At 36.6% G+C, this 21,958-nt stretch overlaps 1 protein-coding gene across 31 annotated transcripts in view; it reads left to right on the top strand.

Moving 5' to 3' along the window:
* LOC149474329 (protocadherin gamma-A3-like) overlaps positions 1-21,958 on the top strand; it is a 440,639-nt gene that overhangs the window by 246,751 nt on the left and 171,930 nt on the right. Inside the window, exon 1 of one of the 31 annotated variants that reach the window (XM_089657030.1) lies at positions 3,623-6,198. The exons of 27 other annotated variants lie outside the window; for them this stretch is intronic. In XM_089657030.1, the coding sequence (XP_089513156.1) occupies positions 3,757-6,198 (2,442 nt within the window). In that variant the 5' untranslated portion in view covers positions 3,623-3,756. Of the gene's footprint in view, positions 1-3,622; positions 6,199-9,630; positions 12,184-17,344; positions 19,922-21,958 lie in introns of those variants that run through there. 3 more of the 31 variants (XM_089656957.1, XM_089657274.1, XM_089657335.1) reach the window with 3 other exon arrangements.

The following is a 21,958-nucleotide window of genomic DNA, read 5'->3' as shown; positions in this document are numbered from 1 at the left end:
GCAGGCTTTATGTCAGTTTTTGTGGAATAAATGGACAGGGGTTGGTTGCTCAGCCCCTGCTTTAAGAACCATGGGTTTAGAATTTTATCTCAAGACCTTCAAACTTGGGTAATTTGCAGGGACAATTGTTTTATTTTTATTTTGTACAGTGATATGTTGATTTGCTATAACTGTCTAAGTGAATAAAAGGCAGGTCTAGTGTAGTGTTTAAGGTTGACTATAGCACTTTATGTAATTGTAGGTATTTTATTGATTTTTGTAAAAAAAATAAATACTTATAATTCTGCTGACCAGAAAATAATGTAGTGACTGATAATTGTGTAAATTGCTTTTTTTTGTGACTATAAATAGTAAATGCATATTTGTGTACTGTAAAAATGTATTTAAGGGTCAATTCACACCAGCAACTGTGTTAGAACACAGCCACTGGTGTGCAGAGGGGTGACAGCAGTGCCAATGCGCTAGTATTGGTGCATTGAAGAATTAACTTTTTCATTTTAAACAAACTTTATTGAAATGACACAAAGAAACATTTAATTAAGTTATATCAATCATGCCAGGCAGTGGATTGCATTGCACTGGAAAAAAGTACTGCATGCGCTACTTTTTCTAACTCATACCACTGCAATGCAATGCAATGTGATGGTGTGAACTGCCATGGTAAAACACAAGGAAGTTTGTCTAGTATGGTTGTGGGACTGTGCTGAAATAGCTGCCCAATGCTGTTTTATTGCACTTTGTGTGAATGAGCCCTAAAACCAAGTTAAGCAAATAGATATGTGACCCAAGATTTGTGACTTCGGCATGCTTGATCATAATTAAAAGATTTGAAAGATACTATGGCTATTTTATGTGGTGTAAGCATGGTGAATATGGTTATTAGTTATTGTTTTTTTATATGTCATTTTTCTTACAAACAAGTGTATAATTACCCCTGGTAATGTGTCTAGTATACTTGCTGTCTATCTACCTATCTATCTATCTATATTAAAAATTATTTGAATTTACCAGATTTCTTCATAAGTCTTCTGAAATGCAGTCCAATCTCTGGCTATACACAATCAGTTTAAATTACACAAAATGTTGAAATCTATAATACTGTGTCTTTATTGAATACATTGGTTAAACATCTACAGTCTCATCTGGAAAAGGACAGTTTAGTATCTGGTAGAGCCTTTTTAGCAGCAATAACATCTAACAAAAGTGTCCTTTATCTACTGATCAGGATTGCAAAAGGATTGGGAGGTCATTAAGGCCATTCCTTCTTAAAGGCTAAGTTCACCATTTGAACATGTTACACTCATATTTAGGGTGTAACATGTACAGCTCCACCCGCACAACCGCATCATTCATTCACAGAGATATATGAATGAGTGAACTACAAGTCCCCTCTTTCACTGTGGCAGACGGCTTCTAGTTCTCAATGGACTGCAAGGGTGAGCACCCTTGTAGTTAATTGACTCTTCCTGCAGCTCAGTCTGCCTGTATGGAGTTTCGGGCAGGTTGCTGTACTGAGTGTCTGCTGGAGCCTGACATTGCTCCTATAATCCACCGATAGCAGGTGCAATGCTTTGCAGGCTCCAATGTAAAAAAAGAATAATAAATGCACATTTTTTTTATCCTGCAAAATCATGTGCATGTATTACTTGTTTATTAAAAGTGCACTTAGCCTTTAAAAACTGTATCAATAAATTGTGTAGCTCTGGGATTTCTTGCAGAAAAGCTCTCTATGGATTATGCAAAAGTATCTCAGTGAGAACGAGGTCTGGACTTTAACCTGGTAATTCCAAATACACATTTTTTGTGGTACATCCAGGTGATCTGTTGCAGATAGAAGATTTTCTGAAGAGTAGTGTTTTTTTCATGGTGTCCTTCTTTACCATTTTTGTAGAGTGGCTTTGCATGGTGGACATTTGATTTTGCAAGTTCATGAGATTTTCTGAAGGAATAATTAAGACAGAAAGTGGTAGGCAAACAGTGCAATACCTATCTACCATACACATTGGTGTATTTTGTTTTTTGCTGTCCTAAACAAATCGGCCAACCCTCCGGACAATCAGACACCCTCCAGCAGGGCAGTTGCACACCCTCCAGCAGCACCCGGACTGTCACGTCCTCCTCCATCCCTGCACTTACTGGCACAGCTTGCAGAATGACATCCTCCAAGCCGCGCCTAGTGAATATCAGGTCCTGCTGTTCCTATGCCTCCATTGCACCCCAGTCACCGGCTGCCACTGTGTCACTTCTGCCAGAGGGCAGCGCCGCCCCCCTGAAAAATACCACTATAGGCCTTGTTTGCCTCGTGGCAAATATGCCCCTGACCATACATGAATGTATGTTTCTGTTTGTTGTTAGCATGAAAGGGAAGGTATATCTGATAAAATAGTGTGTTGGAAAAAAGGTATGCTTTGTAACCTTTTTGTTTATTTCTTGCTTTGCGAAGTAGAGTTAGTGAGACTTAAGTTGGCCATTGATGTATTGAATCTTGTCCAATTCAGCAGGACCAGGCAAGATTCGATCCATCTATGGGCAGACTGTTTGTGCCCAAGTCGATCTATTGATCAACTTCAGTACAACCATCCTGTCAGATTTTTTTCATGCAATCACTTCAAACCGGTCAGCTGTGATCATTGTGTTCTGCTAACAGGGAAGGCTCCCCGCTGGCAGAAGACAATCACGCTGCGGGAGGGAAACGAGCCATTTTTGTTCCTTCCATCCATGGTGGAAAGAAAGAAAATGGCATAATCTATGGGCGTCTTTTTGGGCTTGTAACTGAATTCCTCACCTAATTTGTATTCAAAGCAAAACCAAACCTGAACCAGAAAAGCTATCCATTTATAATGTGTCTCTGCACCTCATCAGTAGAGGGGCTAGTGGTTCTTGGCAGAAGGTGTAGGTGTACTTGTAGTGAGTATTCAGCCAATACTGAAACTGATTTTAAAGCTTAACTCCAGCGTAAACTTTTTCAGATAGAGTGGAGAAAGCTTAGAACCTCTGACAAGTTTGTAATACTGTCTGTGTGTGTGTTTTGGTTATAAATCTCTCCAACTGTGAGACATACAGCAAGGGAAACTTTACAACAGATCTAACCAATCGTATATTTAATGAAAAAAGGGTGATTTTATTTCCTTTAGTTCCCCCATTATAATAAATATATTACCATCCTCTCCTAGTGACCACAAAGAAAGTGAAGGTCAATGTCCTCATGGGAGCAAAGACAGCAATAAAAACCCAACATTTTCTCACACTGTTAAAAGCTACATAACTAAAATGTTTTTAGTTGGGGCTGGGCTTCAGTAATAATACAGTATGATTAATATGTTGTCGTTATCTATACTCAGTACTTAACATTTCAATTGAGTTTTCCACATTTCAAGAAGAATTTATGTTTTTATTTTTTGAAAATCTAAATAAATAACATAGACATTTGGGCTAATAATTTACATTGCACTAATGCAAAGACTAAAAACAGAAAGACTGCATAGCACTGTGTACTGAAGAATTTCAGTGTTGCAGTTCCTCACTTACACCTCAGAGCGCCGCTGTTTGACCAATAAGGAGAAGAATACAGGACTGGAGATCCACTGATATTTTCATCATTCACACACACTGCAGATCTGCATGAAGAGGCACAGACATTTCTGGATTCTCTCTGAACAGGTTACATACAGTATTTTATTATTTTCTCTAAAAAAAATACCTACTTGTTCTCACTGGATTGCAAATGCTAAATATCCTCAAGGAAACTATTTGAAGATGCTAAACATGGAGACAATGAAGCAACCTTCACAGACGTACAAAGGAACAACATGGCAAGTAATATTTTTGTTCTTATTCTCCTGGCTGTGTCATTCAGCCTCTGCTCAGATTCATTACTCCATTGCAGAAGAAATGAGAAAAGACTCTGTTATAGCAAATATTGCAAAAGACCTTGGATTAGACATTAAACAGCTCTCATCAAGAAATCTGCAAATTATATCACATATATCAGATAAATACTTGTATGTGAATGTAGGTAATGGAAACCTCTATGTGAAGGAAAGGATAGATAGAGAGACATTGTGTGGGACATCAGCTCCCTGCTCCCTAAACTATGATGCTGTGGTTGAAAATCCTTTCAATATTTTCAAAGTGAATATAGAAATCCAGGACATTAATGACAATCCTCCAGTGTTTTATCCTGATACCTTCACTATAGAAACTATTGAACTAACATCACCAGGAACAAGATTTACATTACAACATGCAGAAGATCCGGATATCGGTGTTAATTCAGTTCAGACATATAAACTCAGTGACAATTCACATTTTACACTTAGTCAAAAGATTAGCAGTGATGGATTTAAATTTCCTGAGCTTGTGTTAGAAAAACCACTGGATCAAGAATTACAAAATGTTCATGAACTGATTTTAACAGCTCTGGATGGAGGAAATCCTGTGAGATCTGGAACAGCTGTAATACGAATCGTTGTTACTGATGCTAATGATAATTTTCCAGTATTTTCCCAAGAAGTTTACAAAGTTAGTGTGAATGAGAATAGTGCAGTAAATACTACTATAATCAATGTAAATGCTACTGACAGAGATGCTGGTACAAATGGTGAAATCACTTATTCCTTCAGTAAAACATCAGGAAATGTCCATCCTTCTGGCCTTTTTAGTATTCAACCCAAAAGTGGGGACATTAAAATCAACAGAAAGTTAGATTTTGAGGTGACAATGAACTATGAACTGTCTGTTCAAGCAAAGGATGGAGGAGGACTTGTTTCACGTTGTAAGATTTTAATAGAAGTGATAGATGAGAATGACAATGCTCCAGAGATATTAATCACTTCATTAATTTCCCCTATTCCTGAAAATTCTACATCTGGAAAAATGATAGCTGTAATCAGAATCCATGATAAAGATTCAGGAGAAAATGGAGAAGTCGAATGTAAGCTTACAAAGGAAATGCCTTTCAAGTTAGTTTTGTCTTCTAACAGTTTTTATACAATTGTTACATCAGGTCCATTGGATCGAGAGAAAGTGTCTAATTATAACATAACAATTATAGCTACAGACAGAGGATCTCCTTCACTTTCCAGTCAGAAAACCATCAAACTGGAAATTTCAGATGTTAATGATAATCCCCCACTGTTTATGGAATCTACTTATGTTGCTTATGTGCCAGAGAACAATTTACCAGGAGCCTCAATATACAGTATACAGGCTTATGATCCTGATACTGGGGACAATGCTAACATTTTTTATTCTATTTCAAACAAAAATACAGAAGATCTTCCTATGACCTCCTACTTATCCCTTAATGTAGAGACTGGAGTTATCTATGCCCAGGGATCATTTGATTACGAACAGCACACAGAGTTTGTAGTAGAAATAACAGCTAGGGACAATGGACACCCATCTCTGAGCAGCAACACAACATTAACTATCAAAGTAATAGATCAGAATGATAATTCACCAAAACTCCTATACCCATCTCCAGAGAGTGGAGCATTGACAGGATTTGAGATGGTCCCTTTTGCTGCTGAGCCTGGATCATTAATAACAAAGGTGGTTGCAGTGGATGCAGACTCTGGACATAATGCTTGGCTCTCTTATCATTTTGTACAAGTTTCTGAACCATTTTACTTCACCATTGATGAACATACTGGTGAAATTCGGACACAACGTGTTTTTCAGGAGAATGATATACTGAAGCACAAGGTCGTGGTGATGGTAAAGGACAATGGGATCACTTCTCTCTCTGCTACAGTTACCATCACTCTTGTTGTTGCAGATAATTTCCAACAAGTAGTCCCTAAATTTGTCAATCACTTCCCTGATGAAGAGTCTCAATCCAGTTTGCAACTTTACTTGGTAATCGCCTTAGCAGTAATATCTTTGCTATTTATTATAACTGTCATGTTGGCTGTCATATCTAAATGCAAAAAGTCCAAACCATTCCCAGTATATGGGCCCGTCAGTTCAAATTTATATCCTCAAGTTGACCCCAGGATGCTGTCTCAATATACCAGTGGAACACTAACACTTCCCTACTCTTACAATGTATGTGTGGCTTTGGATTCTGGAGAAAGTGACTTTACATATATGAAAGCTAATCAAAACATCCCTGTGGATAATCTGATTGATGCTGATGATTCAGGTCTTGGAAATGAAAGTTTAAAGGAAGTTTTGCCAACCAACAATCAAATCCAGGTGAGTTTTGAAAACTGAAAGCATTCTCCATTTGTCTCCTTACATTTTATATTACTCTAGAGAAATTGCAATAAATCTATGTTTTGTCTCACTTCTCACATTTGAGATTGTTTATTGAGCAGTTACCTTACAAATTATCTTGGTATAAGAAAGATTAAGTTTTAAAAAAAACAAAGATTGGAAAAGTAAAGATTTACTGAGGAGTAAAGGGAAAAGAGAGGATTTGGAGCAAAATGTGGGGCCTAAGGCAATCTTCAAGTGTGTCTCCAGCCAAAAATGAAAATAAGTCTGTGCATAGTTAATTGCTTTGCTATTACATGACAATTATCTGTTTATCCTGCAAAATACCTGATCAATCGGACACTTTCAGTTTTAGGTCAACAATGATATGCTATTTCCTTGCAAATGTATAGAGCCCCAATGCTGTTGGCACTGGAAGCTTCCTTAGCTAATTGCAGCATGATGGAGCACAATGGAAGCTTCCTTCTAAATAAGGTAAGTGCAGCGCTTAATATAATCCTGATAAATGTATAGTAAAAACGTTCATATACAGGTTAATAGTCCACAGTAAAAAGACCTCAAAGGTGATTATAATATTCCCAAAGTCGTCGCTTTCATAGACTCGGTGAGAGGCAGGATATGTATAAAATGCGCACTCACCGGACGCGCAAAGATAATGCGCAATATATCAGCAAAACGGAGGTCTGCCAGGGGGTCCCTTTCAGGATAAAAATGGAATCAGCCCGGGATGGATAAACATCATCTGGATATATATTCAAACATAATGCTTGGCTGTCTTTAAGGACATGGATGCAGCCTCTTCAGTACAGTGGGATAGTCACCAGGGTGTGACACCCTTTATGAAGACCTACTAGTGTATGAAATGCGTGGATGATGTTCACCCATCCTGGGCTGATTCCATTTGTATCCTGAAAGGGACCCCCTGGCAGACCTCCATTTTGCTGATATATTGCACATTATCTTTGCGCGTCCGGTGAGTGCGCATTTTATACATATCCTGCCTCTCACCGAGTCTATGAAAGTGACGACTTTGGGAATATTATAATCACCTTTGAGCTCTTTTTACTGTGGACTATCAACCTATATATGAACGTTTTTACTATACATTTATCAAGATTACATTAAGCGCTGCACTTATCTTATTTATATCTCTCTTGAAAGGTTTATGGTTTCCTTTACTGTGCATAGCTGCTTTTATGAGTTTATATTTTATCGCTCGCTCAGTTTTCTTACCTTTTGAAGCTTCCTTCTGCTTGGGCAATGTGACTTGGTCTCTTTAACCATAGGGAAACTTGTAGTATAATGAAAGAACTAAAAGAGAAGCTGTAATGTGTATATTTCTATGAGAATTCTATAGTTAGCAACCAAAGTGAGGACCTACAGTGCGGGCTTTGCTTAAGTTTTTGTGGAGTAAATGAACAGGGGTTGGTGGCTCAGCCCCTGCTTTAAAGAGTTAGTTCACTTTTACAAAAAACTTCCTATGTAGATAAGGGGTGTCTGTAGATAAAAAACAAACTGTGCAGTTCTATCTAAAGTTGAATAATGCCTTTGCTATAGGTGTAGACCATTTCCATAACTCATGAAGCCTGACTGGAATACTGCAGGATGTTGCTAGGATGTGGTTAGGTGAGGCCTAGCCATTACTGCTCACCTCTATCATCACAAGAGTAAGCTTTTTCTTCTATCCAAACCCCCCACATGTTCTTGCTCTCCCCTGATGCAATAACTGTGAGCTCAGGGTTTGAGAGCTCACGCCTGTGATGGAGGAGGTGAGCAGTAATGACTAGTCCACTTTTAGCAACGTCCTAGCATCTTCCTGGGAGTGTTCCAGTCAGGCTTCATGGGGTATGTAAATGGCCTACACCTATACCAATATAGGAAATGATCCTGAGGTATCTATAATAGATGCCAATATCCCTAATGTATATAGTTATATTAGAGAAAAAACCCCATGGACTTTAAAGGCATCAAAGAATAAATAAGAGTTATATCAATCTTTATTGAACATAGATATGTTTAAAAAATTATCAGCTATAAAATATTGTGTAGGTGGTTACTAAAAGTAATTACAATATCACCATACACGGGTATATCAACATTACAGAGTTTCTGAGTAACACTGACGCATTTCAGAGTTAGTCTCTGTTGATATACCCTTGTATGGTGATATTGCAATTACTTTTTAGTAACCACCTACACAATATTTTGTGGCTGATAATTTTTTAAACGTATCTATGTTCAATAAAGATTGATATAGCTCTTATTTATTAATTTGATGCCTTTAAAGTCTCAACCATGGGGGATTTTCAGCGATCGTCAAGAGCTGGAAAATTTATTTTGGGTTGTTCTTTGGTGGTAGGTTATGGTAGTGACAAGAAACACACAGCTAAATTAAAAAAAAATGTATATATATATATATATATTTTTTTTTATTTTTTTTTTATTTTTTTTACTATTTTGGGCCAGTTTTCCTTTGATAATAAAAAATCAGGAGATATCCATTGCTATTTACCACCAAATGACAGCCCAATTTGTCCTGAAAAAAAAAGGAATAATTCTCCTGGATGTACAAAGTAGTTGTGATTATATGTATGGATTTACATGTCAAAGTTGCAAAATTGTCTTAGGCGTTAAGATTTGTTTTACCCTTAGGCATGAAGGAGTTAAACTCTTTTTCAGTAAATTGTGCAGTTCTGGGTCCTTACAGAACAGCTTACTTCAGGTTATGCAAAAGTATTTCAGTGGGGTTGAGGTCTGGACTCTGACATGGCCACTACAAATACACTTTTTGTGATCTTTTGCAGGCAGCAGAATTTTCTGAACAGAGGTGGTTTCTTTCATGGTGTACTTCCATAAATACCATTTTGTCTAGTGGTTTTGTATAGTGGATATTTGATTTAGCAAGTTAAATACATTTTCTAATTCAGAAAAAAAGACAGAAAAAAGTAGACAAATTGTGCAATGCTTTGTCCATCATACATGAAAGCATATTTCTGTTTGTGTTAGGAAGAAGGTGCAGTTGTCTCATATAAATTAGTGTGTTGCCTGTTAGACAGAATATCAATTGAATTGTTCACAGTTTAGCCCTTTTGATGATTTCTATATCAGGTATACATCTACAAAGTATTTATGAATGCTACATTTATATTTATTCATTTAAACTTAATACCTAATAATAAAAAAAAATCTGATTAGATCTAGAACTTTGAATTATAACTTCCTATCCTTGACATTGTACCAATGAAAATGCTAAAAAAGCATAGGCTAAATAGTATTTCAGAGTTGCAGTTCCTCATTTACACCTCAGAGCGCCGCTGTTTGACCAATAAGGAGAAGAATACAGAACTGGAGATCCACTGGTATTTTCATCATTCACACACACTGCAGATCTGCATGAAGAGGCACAGACATTTTCTGGATTCTCTCTCAACTGCTTACATAATTTAATATTTTTACTAAAAAATACCTACTTTTTCTCTCTGGATTACAAATATTATATATCCTAAAGAATACTATCTGAAGATGCTGAACATGGATGAGATGAAGCACCATTTACAGACATACAAAAGGATAACATGGCAAGTAATATTTTCCTTCTTATTTTCCTGGTTGTGTCATTCAGTCTCTGGTCAGATTGATTATTCCATTGTAGAAGAAATGAGAAAAGACTCTCTGATAGCAAATATTGCAAAAGACATTGGATTAGATATTAAACAGCTCTCATCTAGAAATCTGCAAATTGTATCACATATATCAGAGAAATATTTGTATGTGAATGCAGAAAATGGAAATCTCTATGTGAAGGACAGGATAGACAGAGAGACATTGTGTGGGGCAGAAACTACTTGCTCCCTATCCTTTGATGCTGTGGTTGAAAAACCTTTTAATGTTTTTAAAATGAAAATAGAAATTCAGGATATTAATGACAATCCTCCAGTGTTTTATCCTGATATCTTCAGTATAGAAACAATTGAACTAACATCACCAGGAACAAGATTTGCCTTACAAAATGCAGAAGATCTGGATATTGGTATTAATTCAGTAGAGACATATAAACTCAGTGACAATTCACATTTTTCACTGAGTCAGAAAATTAGCAGTGATGGATTTCAATCTCTTGAGCTTGTGTTAGAGAAATCACTGGATCAAGAATTACAAAATGTACATGAACTGATTTTAACAGCTCTGGATGGAGGAAATCCTGTGAGATCTGGAACAGCTGTAATACAAATCATTGTTATTGATGCTAATGATAATTTTCCAATATTTTCTCACAAGGTATACAAAGTTAGTGTGAATGAAAATAGTGCAATAAATACTACTATAATCAATGTAAATGCTACAGACAAAGATGCTGGTACATTTGGGCAAATCACTTATTCATTCAGCAAAACCTCTGGAACTATCCATCCTTCTGGCCTTTTCAGTATTGAACAAACAAGTGGTGATATTAAAATAAACAGAAAGTTAGATTTTGAAGAGACACGAAATTATGAATTGTCTGTTCAAGCTAAGGATGGAGGAGGACTTGTTTCCCATTGTAAGGTATTGATTGATGTCATAGATGAGAATGACAATGCTCCAGAGATATCCATCAAATCCTCATCTTCACCCATTCCTGAGGATACTGCACCTGGAACAATGATAGCTGTAATCAGAATTCATGATAAAGATTCAGGAGAAAATGGAGAAGTGGACTGTAAGCTCACAGGAGAAATGCCTTTTAATGCAGTGTTATCATCTAACAGTTTTTATACAATTGTGACCACAAGTTCTATGGATAGAGAGAAAGTGTCTAATTATAACATAACAATTGTAGCCACTGACAGAGGATCTCCTCCACTCTCCAGTCATAAAACTATCAAACTGGAGATTTCAGATGTTAATGATAATCCCCCACTGTTTATTAAATCTACTTATGTTGCTTATGTACCAGAGAACAATTTACCAGGGGCAACAATATACAGTGTGCAGGCCTCTGATGATGATATTGGAGACAATGGTAAAATAATTTATTCCATTTCTACCAAAAATACAGAAGATCTTCCTATATCTTCCTATTTTTCTCTTAATATTGAGACTGGAGTTATCTATGCTCAAAGGTCATTTGATTATGAGCAGCACAAGGACTATTTAATAGAAGTAACAGCTAAGGACAATGGACACCCATCTCTCAGCAGCAACACAACATTAACTGTCAAAGTAATAGATCAGAATGATAATGCACCAAAACTCCTATACCCATCTCCAGAGAGTGGAGCATCAACGTGGTTTGAGATGGTCCCTTTTGCTGCTGAGCCTGGATCATTAATAGCAAAGGTGGTTGCAGTGGATTCAGACTCTGGACATAATGCTTGGCTCTCTTATCATTTTATACAAATGTCTGAACCATCTTACTTTACTATTGATGAACATACAGGAGAAATTCGAACACAACATGTTTTTCGAGAGAAGAATATACTGAATCACAAGGTTGTGGTGATGGTAAAGGACAATGGGATCCCAACTCTCTCTGCTACAGTTACCATGACTCTTGTTGTTGCAGATAATTTCCAACAAGTAGTTCCTAAATTTGTCAATCACTTCACTGATGAAGATAATCAATCCAGTTTGCAGCTGTACTTGGTAATTGCTCTAGCAGTAATATCTTTGCTATTTATTATAACTGTCATGTTGGCTGTCATATCTAAATGCAAAAAGTCCAAACCATTCCCAGTATATGGGCCCGTCAGTTCAAATTTATATCCTCAAGTTGACCCCAGGATGCTATCTCAATATACCAGTGGAACACTAACACTTCCATACTCTTACAATGTATGTGTGGCTTTGGATTCTGGAGAAAGTGACTTTACATACATGACAACAAATCAAAACATCCCCGTGGATAATCTGATTGATGCTGATGATTCAGGTCTTGGAAATGAAGGTTTAAAGGACGTTTTGCCAACCAACAATCAAATCCAGGTGAGTTTTTGAAAGTGAAAACATTGTCCATTTGTCTCTTCTAAGAACCTTACATTTTTAACACTCTAGAGAAGCTGCAATAAATCTATATTTTGACTCACTTTCACACTTGAGATCTAGCAGTTAGCTTGCTATAAGAAAGATTAAGTGTAAATAACAAAGGTTTGATGTTTAATGAGGATTAAGGGTGGAAAAAAGGCCTTGGAACAAAATGTGGGGCTTAAGACAAGTGGAATATTAAAGTTTACCTCCAGGTTATTCCGTAACAATAGCCTTTTTATCCTGCCAAATATCTGTTGATTCAGACATTTCAGTATTGGGTCAACAGTGCTATGTTATGCCCCAACACTGTCAGCAACCAAACCTTCCATACCTGATTGCAGCATGCAATGGAACTGCACAATGGAAGTTTCATCCTGTTTGGACAATGTGACAGGGCTTCTTTACATTTGTCTACCAAGGCAATATTCACAATTTTTTGCACACATGTAAAATCTGCATTTTTGGTAGACATTAGCATAAACTTAACAAAAAGTGTATATTTTCTAAAAACAGAGATCCTGAGAATAAAAAAAAAATGGTAGTAGTTGCAATTTTTTATATTTGCAGATATTTGCACAGTTATTTATCAAATGCATATTTTCAGAAAAAAATGCACCAATAGGAATTTTACTGCAAACAAGCAAAATATTAGGATCAGTATTTTGGTAAAATATAAGAGATGGGGTTGTGTTGAGTAAATAGATACCAAACATGCCAAGTCTTAAAATTACGTATGCCCATGGAATCACAGAAAACGATGGTACCCAAAATTCTCCATAGGTGACTCTTTAGAAGCCTTTACAGGTTATCAGTTTAGATTTAACTGTGAATTCTAGCCCTAGAATGAATGTCACTATGACATTCACAGGGGTTATGGTATTTTTGTGTTATATGTATTTATTTAATTTAATTTATTTATGTTTTCTGTTTTTTAAAACATTATTATTATTACAAAGGGGCTATCAAGATAGCATGGGCAGGTGACAGGTCCTCTTTATGGAGACATTGGGGATCTGTTAGACCCCCAATGTCTCCCCTGCCCTCCAATGAAGCTATTCAAACACAGATCTGTTTCTTCTGCTCTGACTGTGGAAGCCGTTTTCTGTGGTCCCGGGCTTCTGAATAGACAAGTGATTACCCATAAAGAAACTTGTAGCGTGATGAAATGCTTAAAACACCAGCTGTTTTGTTCATATTTCTATGAGAATTCTATTGTTATCACTTAAGGTTAGGAAGCACAGTGCGGGCTTCACTTCAGTTTTTGTTGAGTAAATAAATGGACAGGGGTTGGTGGTTCAGCCTCTGCTTTAAGAGCCAGAAATTTTACCCTATGTTCTTCAAAATGGGCCCAGCTGATTTGCAGGGACAATTGTTTTCATTTGCACATCAATATGGTATTTACTGAATTTGTCTAAAGTGAAGTAAAGGCAGGTATTACATGTAGTAGCCTGTAGCACTTGATGTACTGATATTTTATTGATTTTTGTAAGAGAAATAAATACTTATAACATCTGATGACCAATAAATGTAATTTAGTGACTGGTAATTATATTTTGCTATAATTTTATTTTTTTCGGAAGTTATAAATAGTAAATAAATATTTGTGTACTGTGTAATGCATTTAAAACTTAAAGCGATACTAAATGTTCCTTTTTTTTGTAAAACAACAAACATGCTATACTTACCTGCTCTGTCTAGTGGTTTTGCACAGTACAGCCTGGATCCTCCTCTTCTTGGGTCCCCCCGCAGGCTCTCCTAGCTTATCCTTTCTGTCAGGTTCCCCCATAGCAAGCAGCTTGCTATGGGAGCACCCGCTGCTTCGTGTGTCCATTCACAAATGAAGCTGCGGTTTGGTTCCGCCCCCTCTCTCTCCTCATTGACTGACTAGCTGTGATTGACAGCAGTGGGAGCCAATGGCTCCCACTTGCTGTCTCAGCCAAGGAGACAGAGACCTGGGATAGCTGAGGCTGTCCTGCACATCACTGGATCTCGATGGGGCTCAGGTAAGTATTAGGGGGGGCTGGGGGGGGCTGCACTCAGAAGATTTTTTACTTTCATGCAAGGAATGCATGATGGTAAAAACCTTGAGCCTTTACAGCCACTTTAATTAAGCAAATAGACATACCAACTAAAATTTGTGACTCCAGTATGTATGATCATAACTACGTGTTTTCAAAATACTATGACTATTTATATATGTGGAGTAAGTATGTGGAATACAATACTTAGATAATTTGTTTTCAGATTTTTTTCTCCAAATGTTGTTTTTCTTAAAGACAACTGTTTTACAGTATTACCTCTAGTAAAATGTCTAATATAGTTGTTGTTGATCTATCTATCTATCTATCTATCTATCTATCTATCTATCTATCTATTTATCTATCTATCTATCTAAAAATCTTTTAAATTTACCAGATCTACTCATGAAAGTTCAATCCTCAGCTAAGTCAAAGTAATAGATACACACAGTCAATTTAAATTAAACACACATCATTGACATCTATCATATCTTCATTAAATATACTTGTTAAACATTCACAGTCTCATTTGGAAAAAAATAAACCATAAACCATTGTATTTTGCAACTGGCAGAACTTCTTTTTAGCAGCAATAACGTCCACCATAAGTGTCCTTTAGTTACTGATCAGCACAATGGTTAGGGGGACATGTAAACCATTCCTCCCTAAAAACTATTTTACAAACTTCTGCAGTTCTTGGATTCCTTGCTTTCTTCCTCTTCACGTTCTGCAAAATTTTTTCAATGGGTTTGTGGTCTGGACTCTAACATGGACTCTAACATGACCCTTCCAAATACACATTCTCTTTTGTGGTACTTCCAGGTGACATTTTGTAGCACAACAAAAGATTTCCCAGCAACCCTTGCCAGTCAAAATTTCTAAAGCCTACATAGTAGGAGCACATGTATAAATGGATAGGTTATGGGCAGGTGTGCCTGGAGTAGCCCATCCCTCCTTAACAGGATGCACGTGATGCCCAGCTATACCAAAATGACAGCAAAGGCATCCAGTGTATCCTTTTGCAGGTAGCTGAATTTTCGGAAGAATACTGGTTTCTTTCATGGTATCCTTCCATAAATACCATTCTTGTTTAGCAATTTTGCATGGTGGACATTTGATTTAGCAGGTTCATGATATTTTCCGAAAGAAAAATATAGACAATGAGTAGTAGGCACAAAGAACAATGATTTATCCACCATACTGTACATGAAGGCTCATTTCCATTTATATTAGCAAGAAGGTGAAGGAATATCTGATAAATTATTATGTTGGTAAAAAAAAGTTTGATTTGTATCTCTTTTGTATATTTCTTGCTTTCAAGAGTACAGTTAGTAAGACTTTAGACAATGGTCATTGGGACATGAGTATATACAAATAACTCACTCCAAAAGGAGAAATTACTTCTTTTATTTATTTCAGGTGCTTACATAGCACCAACAATTTACGCAGCTCTTTACATATATACTGTATTGTACATTCACATCAGTCCCTTCCCTTAAGGAGCTTACAGTCTAAAGTCCCTAACTCACATTCATGCATAAACATACTAGGGCAAATTTAAATAGGAGCCAAGGAACCTACCAGCATGACTTTGGAGAATGGGAGGAAACACATTCCGCCACAGGGAGAACATGCAAAATCTAAGTAGGTAGTGCTGTGGTTGGGATTTGAACCGAAAACCTTAGCGCTGCCAGGTGGAAGTACTAACCACTTAGCCACTGGGCTGCCTACATCTTGTTAATGGGCTTGTAACAGAATTTATCACTTACTTGGTGTTCAAAACAACACCTAACCTAAAAGTTATCCATGGATAGTGCTTCCTAGTACCTCATCAGCAGAGGGGCTAGTGATGCTTGTCAGTAGATGGGGTGCCACAGGTGTACCTTTATTTGAGTACAAACTATCAGTAGAGAATATTCAGCTAATACTGCCCAGGAAAATTATGCAACTAAACATGACTTTACTCAGATGTGTGTATTTGAGTGTACTTGTTTTAAAGCAATTTTAATTACTAATGTTTAGACAACACATAATGATAGAAGTTATTTCTTTTTAAGACCTGCTATAATTTCTTATTATACAAACTGTTACGCATGTACCAGTTTGTACTAGAATAAAATCATATAGGCTGTACATTGCAGTATACCTAATTGTTGGATAATGTGCTAAAAGAAAAGCATAAAAAGTGTAAAACAAAACTAAACTATAACATAAATATAAGAAGGCTTAGGTCTGTCAGATTAAAAAAGGAAACAGTTCTTAAATAATAACGCAAGCCAAACACTTTTAGAGTTTAGAACCTCTTCCAGGTTTTTATTATTGTATGTGTCCCCTTCTGGAAGATTTTGCTTTACCTAGGAGAAAAATGGCACTGGAAACCTGACAGCAGATCTAACCTATCCTAAGTCTAACAAAACAAGGTGATGTTATTTTTTTTATGTCCATTGCCATCCTTTTCTAGTGGCCACCTAGGATGTGAAGGAAAATATCTTCAATGGGAACAATTAAAATCCAAATGTTTATAACACTGTTAAAAGATAACAAAAAAGGTTTTGGTTGGAATAGTGCTTCAATAAACGTGTTTTTTTTAAATATATGGTTAATATTCCACTACAACCCATTACATAGCATTTGAATTTAATCATTCACATTTCAGACCATTAGGTGATTTGATTACCAGATATTATTATTATTATACAGTATTCAGCGCTGTACATTACAATGGGGGACAGAACAATAACAATACAATACAATGCAAAACATGAGAGGATCGAGGGCCCTGCTCTTTCGAGCTTACAATCTAGGAGATATGAAAATACAAATAATGTATATATGCTACAAACTGTATATAATTTTTTATTTTAAACATTATACGTCATTATAATTAAACATCAACATATATCCTATAGAATTTTAAGTTATAATTGCCTGTAGTTAACATTGTACCAATGTAAATGCTAAAAAAATATAAAGATGAAATAGTATTTTAGTGTTGCAGTTCCTCACTTACACCTCAGAGCGCCGCTGTTTGACCAATAAGGAGAAGAATACAGAACTGGAGATCCACTGGTATTTTCATCATTCACACACACTGCAGATCTGTATGAAGAGGCAGAGACATTTCTGGATTCTCTCTGAACAGAACTACTCATTTTATTATTTTGACAAAAAAAATACATCCTTTCTTTTCTCCCTGGATTACAAACATTAACTATCCTAAAGGACACCTTTGGAGGATGCTGCACATAATTGAGACAACCCACAATTCACAGACATACAAAGGAATAACATGGCAAGTAATATTTTCCTTCTTATTTTCCTGGCTGTGTCATTCAGTCTCTGGTCAGATTGATTATTCCATTGTAGAAGAAATGAGAAAAGACTCTCTGATAGCAAATATTGCAACAGACCTGGGATTAGATATTAAGCAGCTCTCATCAAGAAATCTGCAAATTGTATCACATATATCAGATAAATACTTGTATGTTAATGTAGATAATGGAAATCTCTGTGTGAAGGACAGAATAGACAGAGAGACATTGTGTGGGGCAGAAGCTACCTGCTCCCTAACCTTTGATGCTGTGGTTGAAAATCCTTTCAATATTTTCAAAGTGAAAATAGAAATTCAGGATATTAATGACAATCCTCCAGTGTTTTATCCTGAGATCTTCACTATAGAAACTATTGAACTAACATCACCAGGAACAAGATTTACATTACACAATGCAGAAGATCCGGATATTGGTATTAATTCAGTACAGACATATAAACTCAGTGACAATTCACATTTTACACTGAGTCAGAAGATTAGCAGTGATGGATATCAATCTCTTGAGCTTGTGCTAGAGAAATCACTGGATCAAGAATTACAAAACATTCATGAACTGATTTTAACAGCTCTGGATGGAGGAAATCCTGTGAGATCTGGAACAGCTGTGATAAGAATCATTGTTGCCGATGTCAATGATAATTTTCCAGTATTTTCTCATAAGTTGTACAAAGTTAGTGTGAATGAGAATAGTGCAGTAAATACTACTATAATCAATGTAAATGCTACAGACAAAGATGCTGGTACAAATGGACAAATCACTTATTCCTTCAGCAAAACTTCAGGAAATGTCCATCCTTCTGGCCTTTTTAGTATTCATCCCAAAAGTGGTGATATTAAAATCAAAAAGAAGTTAGATTTCGAGGAGACAAGAAATTATGAACTGTCTGTTCAGGCAAAGGATGGAGGAGGACTTGCTTCCCAATGTAAGGTTTTGATAGAAGTAATAGATGAGAATGACAATGCTCCAGAGATATTCATCACCTCAATATTTTCCCCTATTCCTGAAAATTCCACATCTGGAAAAATGATAGCTGTAATCAGAATCCATGATAAAGATTCAGGAGAAAATGGAGAAGTGGACTGTAAGCTCACAGGGGAAGCACCTTTTAATTTAGTTTTGTCATCTAACAGTGTGTATACAATTGTTACAACGGGACCTATGGATCGAGAGAAAGTATCTATTTATAACATACAGATTGTAGCTACAGACAGAGGATCTCCTTCATTTTCCAGCCAGAAAACCATCAAACTGGAAATTTCAGATGTTAATGATAATCCCCCAATGTTTATGGAATCTACTTATGTTGCTTATGTGTCAGAGAACAATTTACCAGGAGCCTCAATATACAGTATACAAGCTTATGATCCTGATATTGGAGACAATGCTAAAATAGCTTATTCGATTTCCAACAAAAATACAGAAGATCGTCATATGTCTTCCTATTTGTCTGTCAATATAGAGACTGGAGTTATCTATGCCCAGAGATCATTTGATTATGAGCAGCACAAGGAGTTTGTAATAGAAGTAACAGCTAAAGACAATGGACACCCATCTCTGAGCAGCAACACAACATTAACTATCAAAGTAATAGATCAGAATGATAATGCACCAAAACTCCTATACCCATCTCCAGAGATTGGAGCATCAATGTGGTTTGAGATGGTCCCTTTTGCTGCTGAGCCTGGATCATTAATAACAAAGGTGGTTGCAGTGGATTCAGACTCTGGACATAATGCTTGGCTCTCTTACCACTTTACACAGGTAGCTGAGCAATCTTACTTTTCCATTGATGAACATACAGGAGAAATTCGAGCACAACATGCTTTTCAAGAGAAGGACAAATTGAATCACAAGGTTGTGGTGATAGTAAAGGACAATGGGATCCCATCACTCTCTGCTACAGTTACCATCACTCTTGTTGTTGCAGATAATTTCCAACAAGTAGTCCCTAAATTTGTCAATCACTTCCCTGATGAAGATTCTCAATCCAGCCTGCAGCTGTACTTAGTAATTGCCCTTGCAGTAATATCTTTTCTATTTATTATAACAGTCATGTTGGTTGTTATCTCTAAATGCAGAAAGTCTAAACCATTCCCAGTATATGGGCCCGTCAGTTCAAATTTATATCCTCAAGTTGACCCCAGGATGCTATCTCAATATGCCAGTGGAACACTAACACTTCCATACTCTTACAATGTATGTGTGGCTTTGGATTCTGGAGAAAGTGACTTTACATACATGAATACTAATCAAAATGTCCCTGTGGATAATCTGATTGATGCTGATGATTCTGGTCTTGGAACTGAAAGTTTAAAGGAGGCTTTGCCAACCAGCAATCAAATCCAGGTGAGTTTTTGAAAACTGAAAGCATTGTCCATTTTTCTCCTTACATTTTATAGTACTGTAGAGAAATTGTTATATTTGCCAACCAGCGGTCACAACCAGTTATTTTTGAAGACTGTATGCACTTTTCATATGTCCATTTGCCTAGCAAAAAAATCTGTTTTGTCTCATGTGTCACATTTAGAAGAGGTTACCTTACAGTTACCCAACAACTATCTTGTTATAAGAAAAATCAAGTGTGAATAACAAAAATTGGAAAAGTAATAGTTTACTAAGGATTAAAGGAGAAAGAGAGGCTTTTGAACAAAATGTGGGACCTAAGGCCTGTTTATCCTGCCAAATGTCTGTTCTTTCAGACACCTCCAATGTTGGGTCAACAGTGCTGTGTTATTTCCATGCATATATATAGTGCCTCAGCATTGTCAGCACCCAAAGCTTCCATAGATAATTGCAGCACAATGGAGCACAGAGGACACTTCCTCCTGCATGGACAATGTGACATGGTCTCTTTAACCATAGGGAAACGTGTAGTATGATGAAAGGCTTAACACAGCAACTGTAATGTTCATATATCTATGAGAATTCCATAGTTATTGACTAAGGTGAGGAACTACAGTGTGGACTTCAGCTCAGTTTTTAATTTGAGTAAATGGACAGGAGTTGGTGGCTTAGACCCTGGATTAGGATCCATGGGATTAGAGTTTTCGACCCAAAAAGTAAATAAATATTTGTGTACTGTAAGATTTGTGATTTCAGTTTGATCATAACTCTGGATACTCAAGGTCCTATAACTATTTAGATATGTTGAGTACGTTTGTGGAATAAGGTTATTATATATTGTGTTTTTAGTTTTTTTTTCATATTTCATTTTCATTACAAGCAAGTGTATTATTATAGCTGGTAATGCGTCTAGTATAGTTGCTGTGTATCTCTCTATCTATCCATATAAAGATCTAAAATGCTGTCTGATCTATTATACCTTCATTTACAGCCTCATCTGGAAAAGATGAAGCATCATATTTATTAACTGGTAGAAACATTTTTAGCAGCAATAATTTCAGTGAAAAGTGTCCTTTAGTTACTGATCAGACTTGCACAAAGGTTAGGAGCAGGGGCGGACTGACCATTTGAGCACTCGGGCGCTGCCCGAGGGCCCGGGGTCAGTAAGGGGCCCCATGAAATGCCTCTGGTACCTTTAATAGTTTTTTTTGGGCGTGTTGAGTGTGGGCAAGGACACAGGGGCCCCATGATCCCCTATTGCCTGGGGGCCCCATGAGTGTTCAGTCCGCCCCTGGTAGGAGGACATTTAAACCATTCCTCGTTAAAACTGTTTTGAGTAAAGCGTGTAGTTCTGACAGCTCTCTTCAGGTTTTGAAAAAGAATTTCAGGGGGGGCTGAGGTCTGGACTCTAATATGGTCTTACCAAATTTGCTTTTTGGCACATCCATGTGAACTTTTGCAGAGAGCAGAATTTTATGAAGAGCAGCAATTTCTTTCATGGTAGCCTTCCATAACTACCATTTGTGTTTAGTTGTTTTACATGATGGACATTTGATTTAACAAAATAATGAGATTTTCTGAAGTAAAATAAAACCAAAAGTAGTAGGCAAACAGTGCAATGGTTTGTCCACCATACAGGAATGCACATTTCCATTTCTATTAGCAAGAAGGTGAATATATATCTGATAAATTACTGTGTTGATTAAAAAAGTATGCTTTGTATCTCTTTTGTTTATTTCTTGCTTTGTAGAGTACAGTTAGTAAGACTTTAGGCTATCATCATTGGGGCATACAGTAAATACAAATAACCCACTCAAAAAGAAGAAATAACTTCTTGGTAATGATGTGGGTGGGCTTGAAACAAAATGCTTAAGCTACTTAGTGTTCAAAGTACACAGAAACTGAGCCATAGGGTTCCATGCACACTGGCTTAAAAAAAAAGGCAGTGTTTTTGGCAGGAAAAAAACGCTAATTTTGAGCATTTTGTGTACTAGTGTTTAGGCGTTTTTTTCTGTCATAAAAATGGTCTCAAAAACGCAA

This window comes from Staurois parvus, unplaced genomic scaffold, assembly GCF_062004578.1.
Source record: "Staurois parvus isolate SC_StPar_1 unplaced genomic scaffold, SC_StPar_1.0 ptg000006l, whole genome shotgun sequence".
Lineage (NCBI taxonomy): Eukaryota > Metazoa > Chordata > Amphibia > Anura > Ranidae > Staurois > Staurois parvus.
Note: the sequence above shows the minus strand (reverse complement) of the source record. Positions and strands in the feature narration are given on the sequence as shown.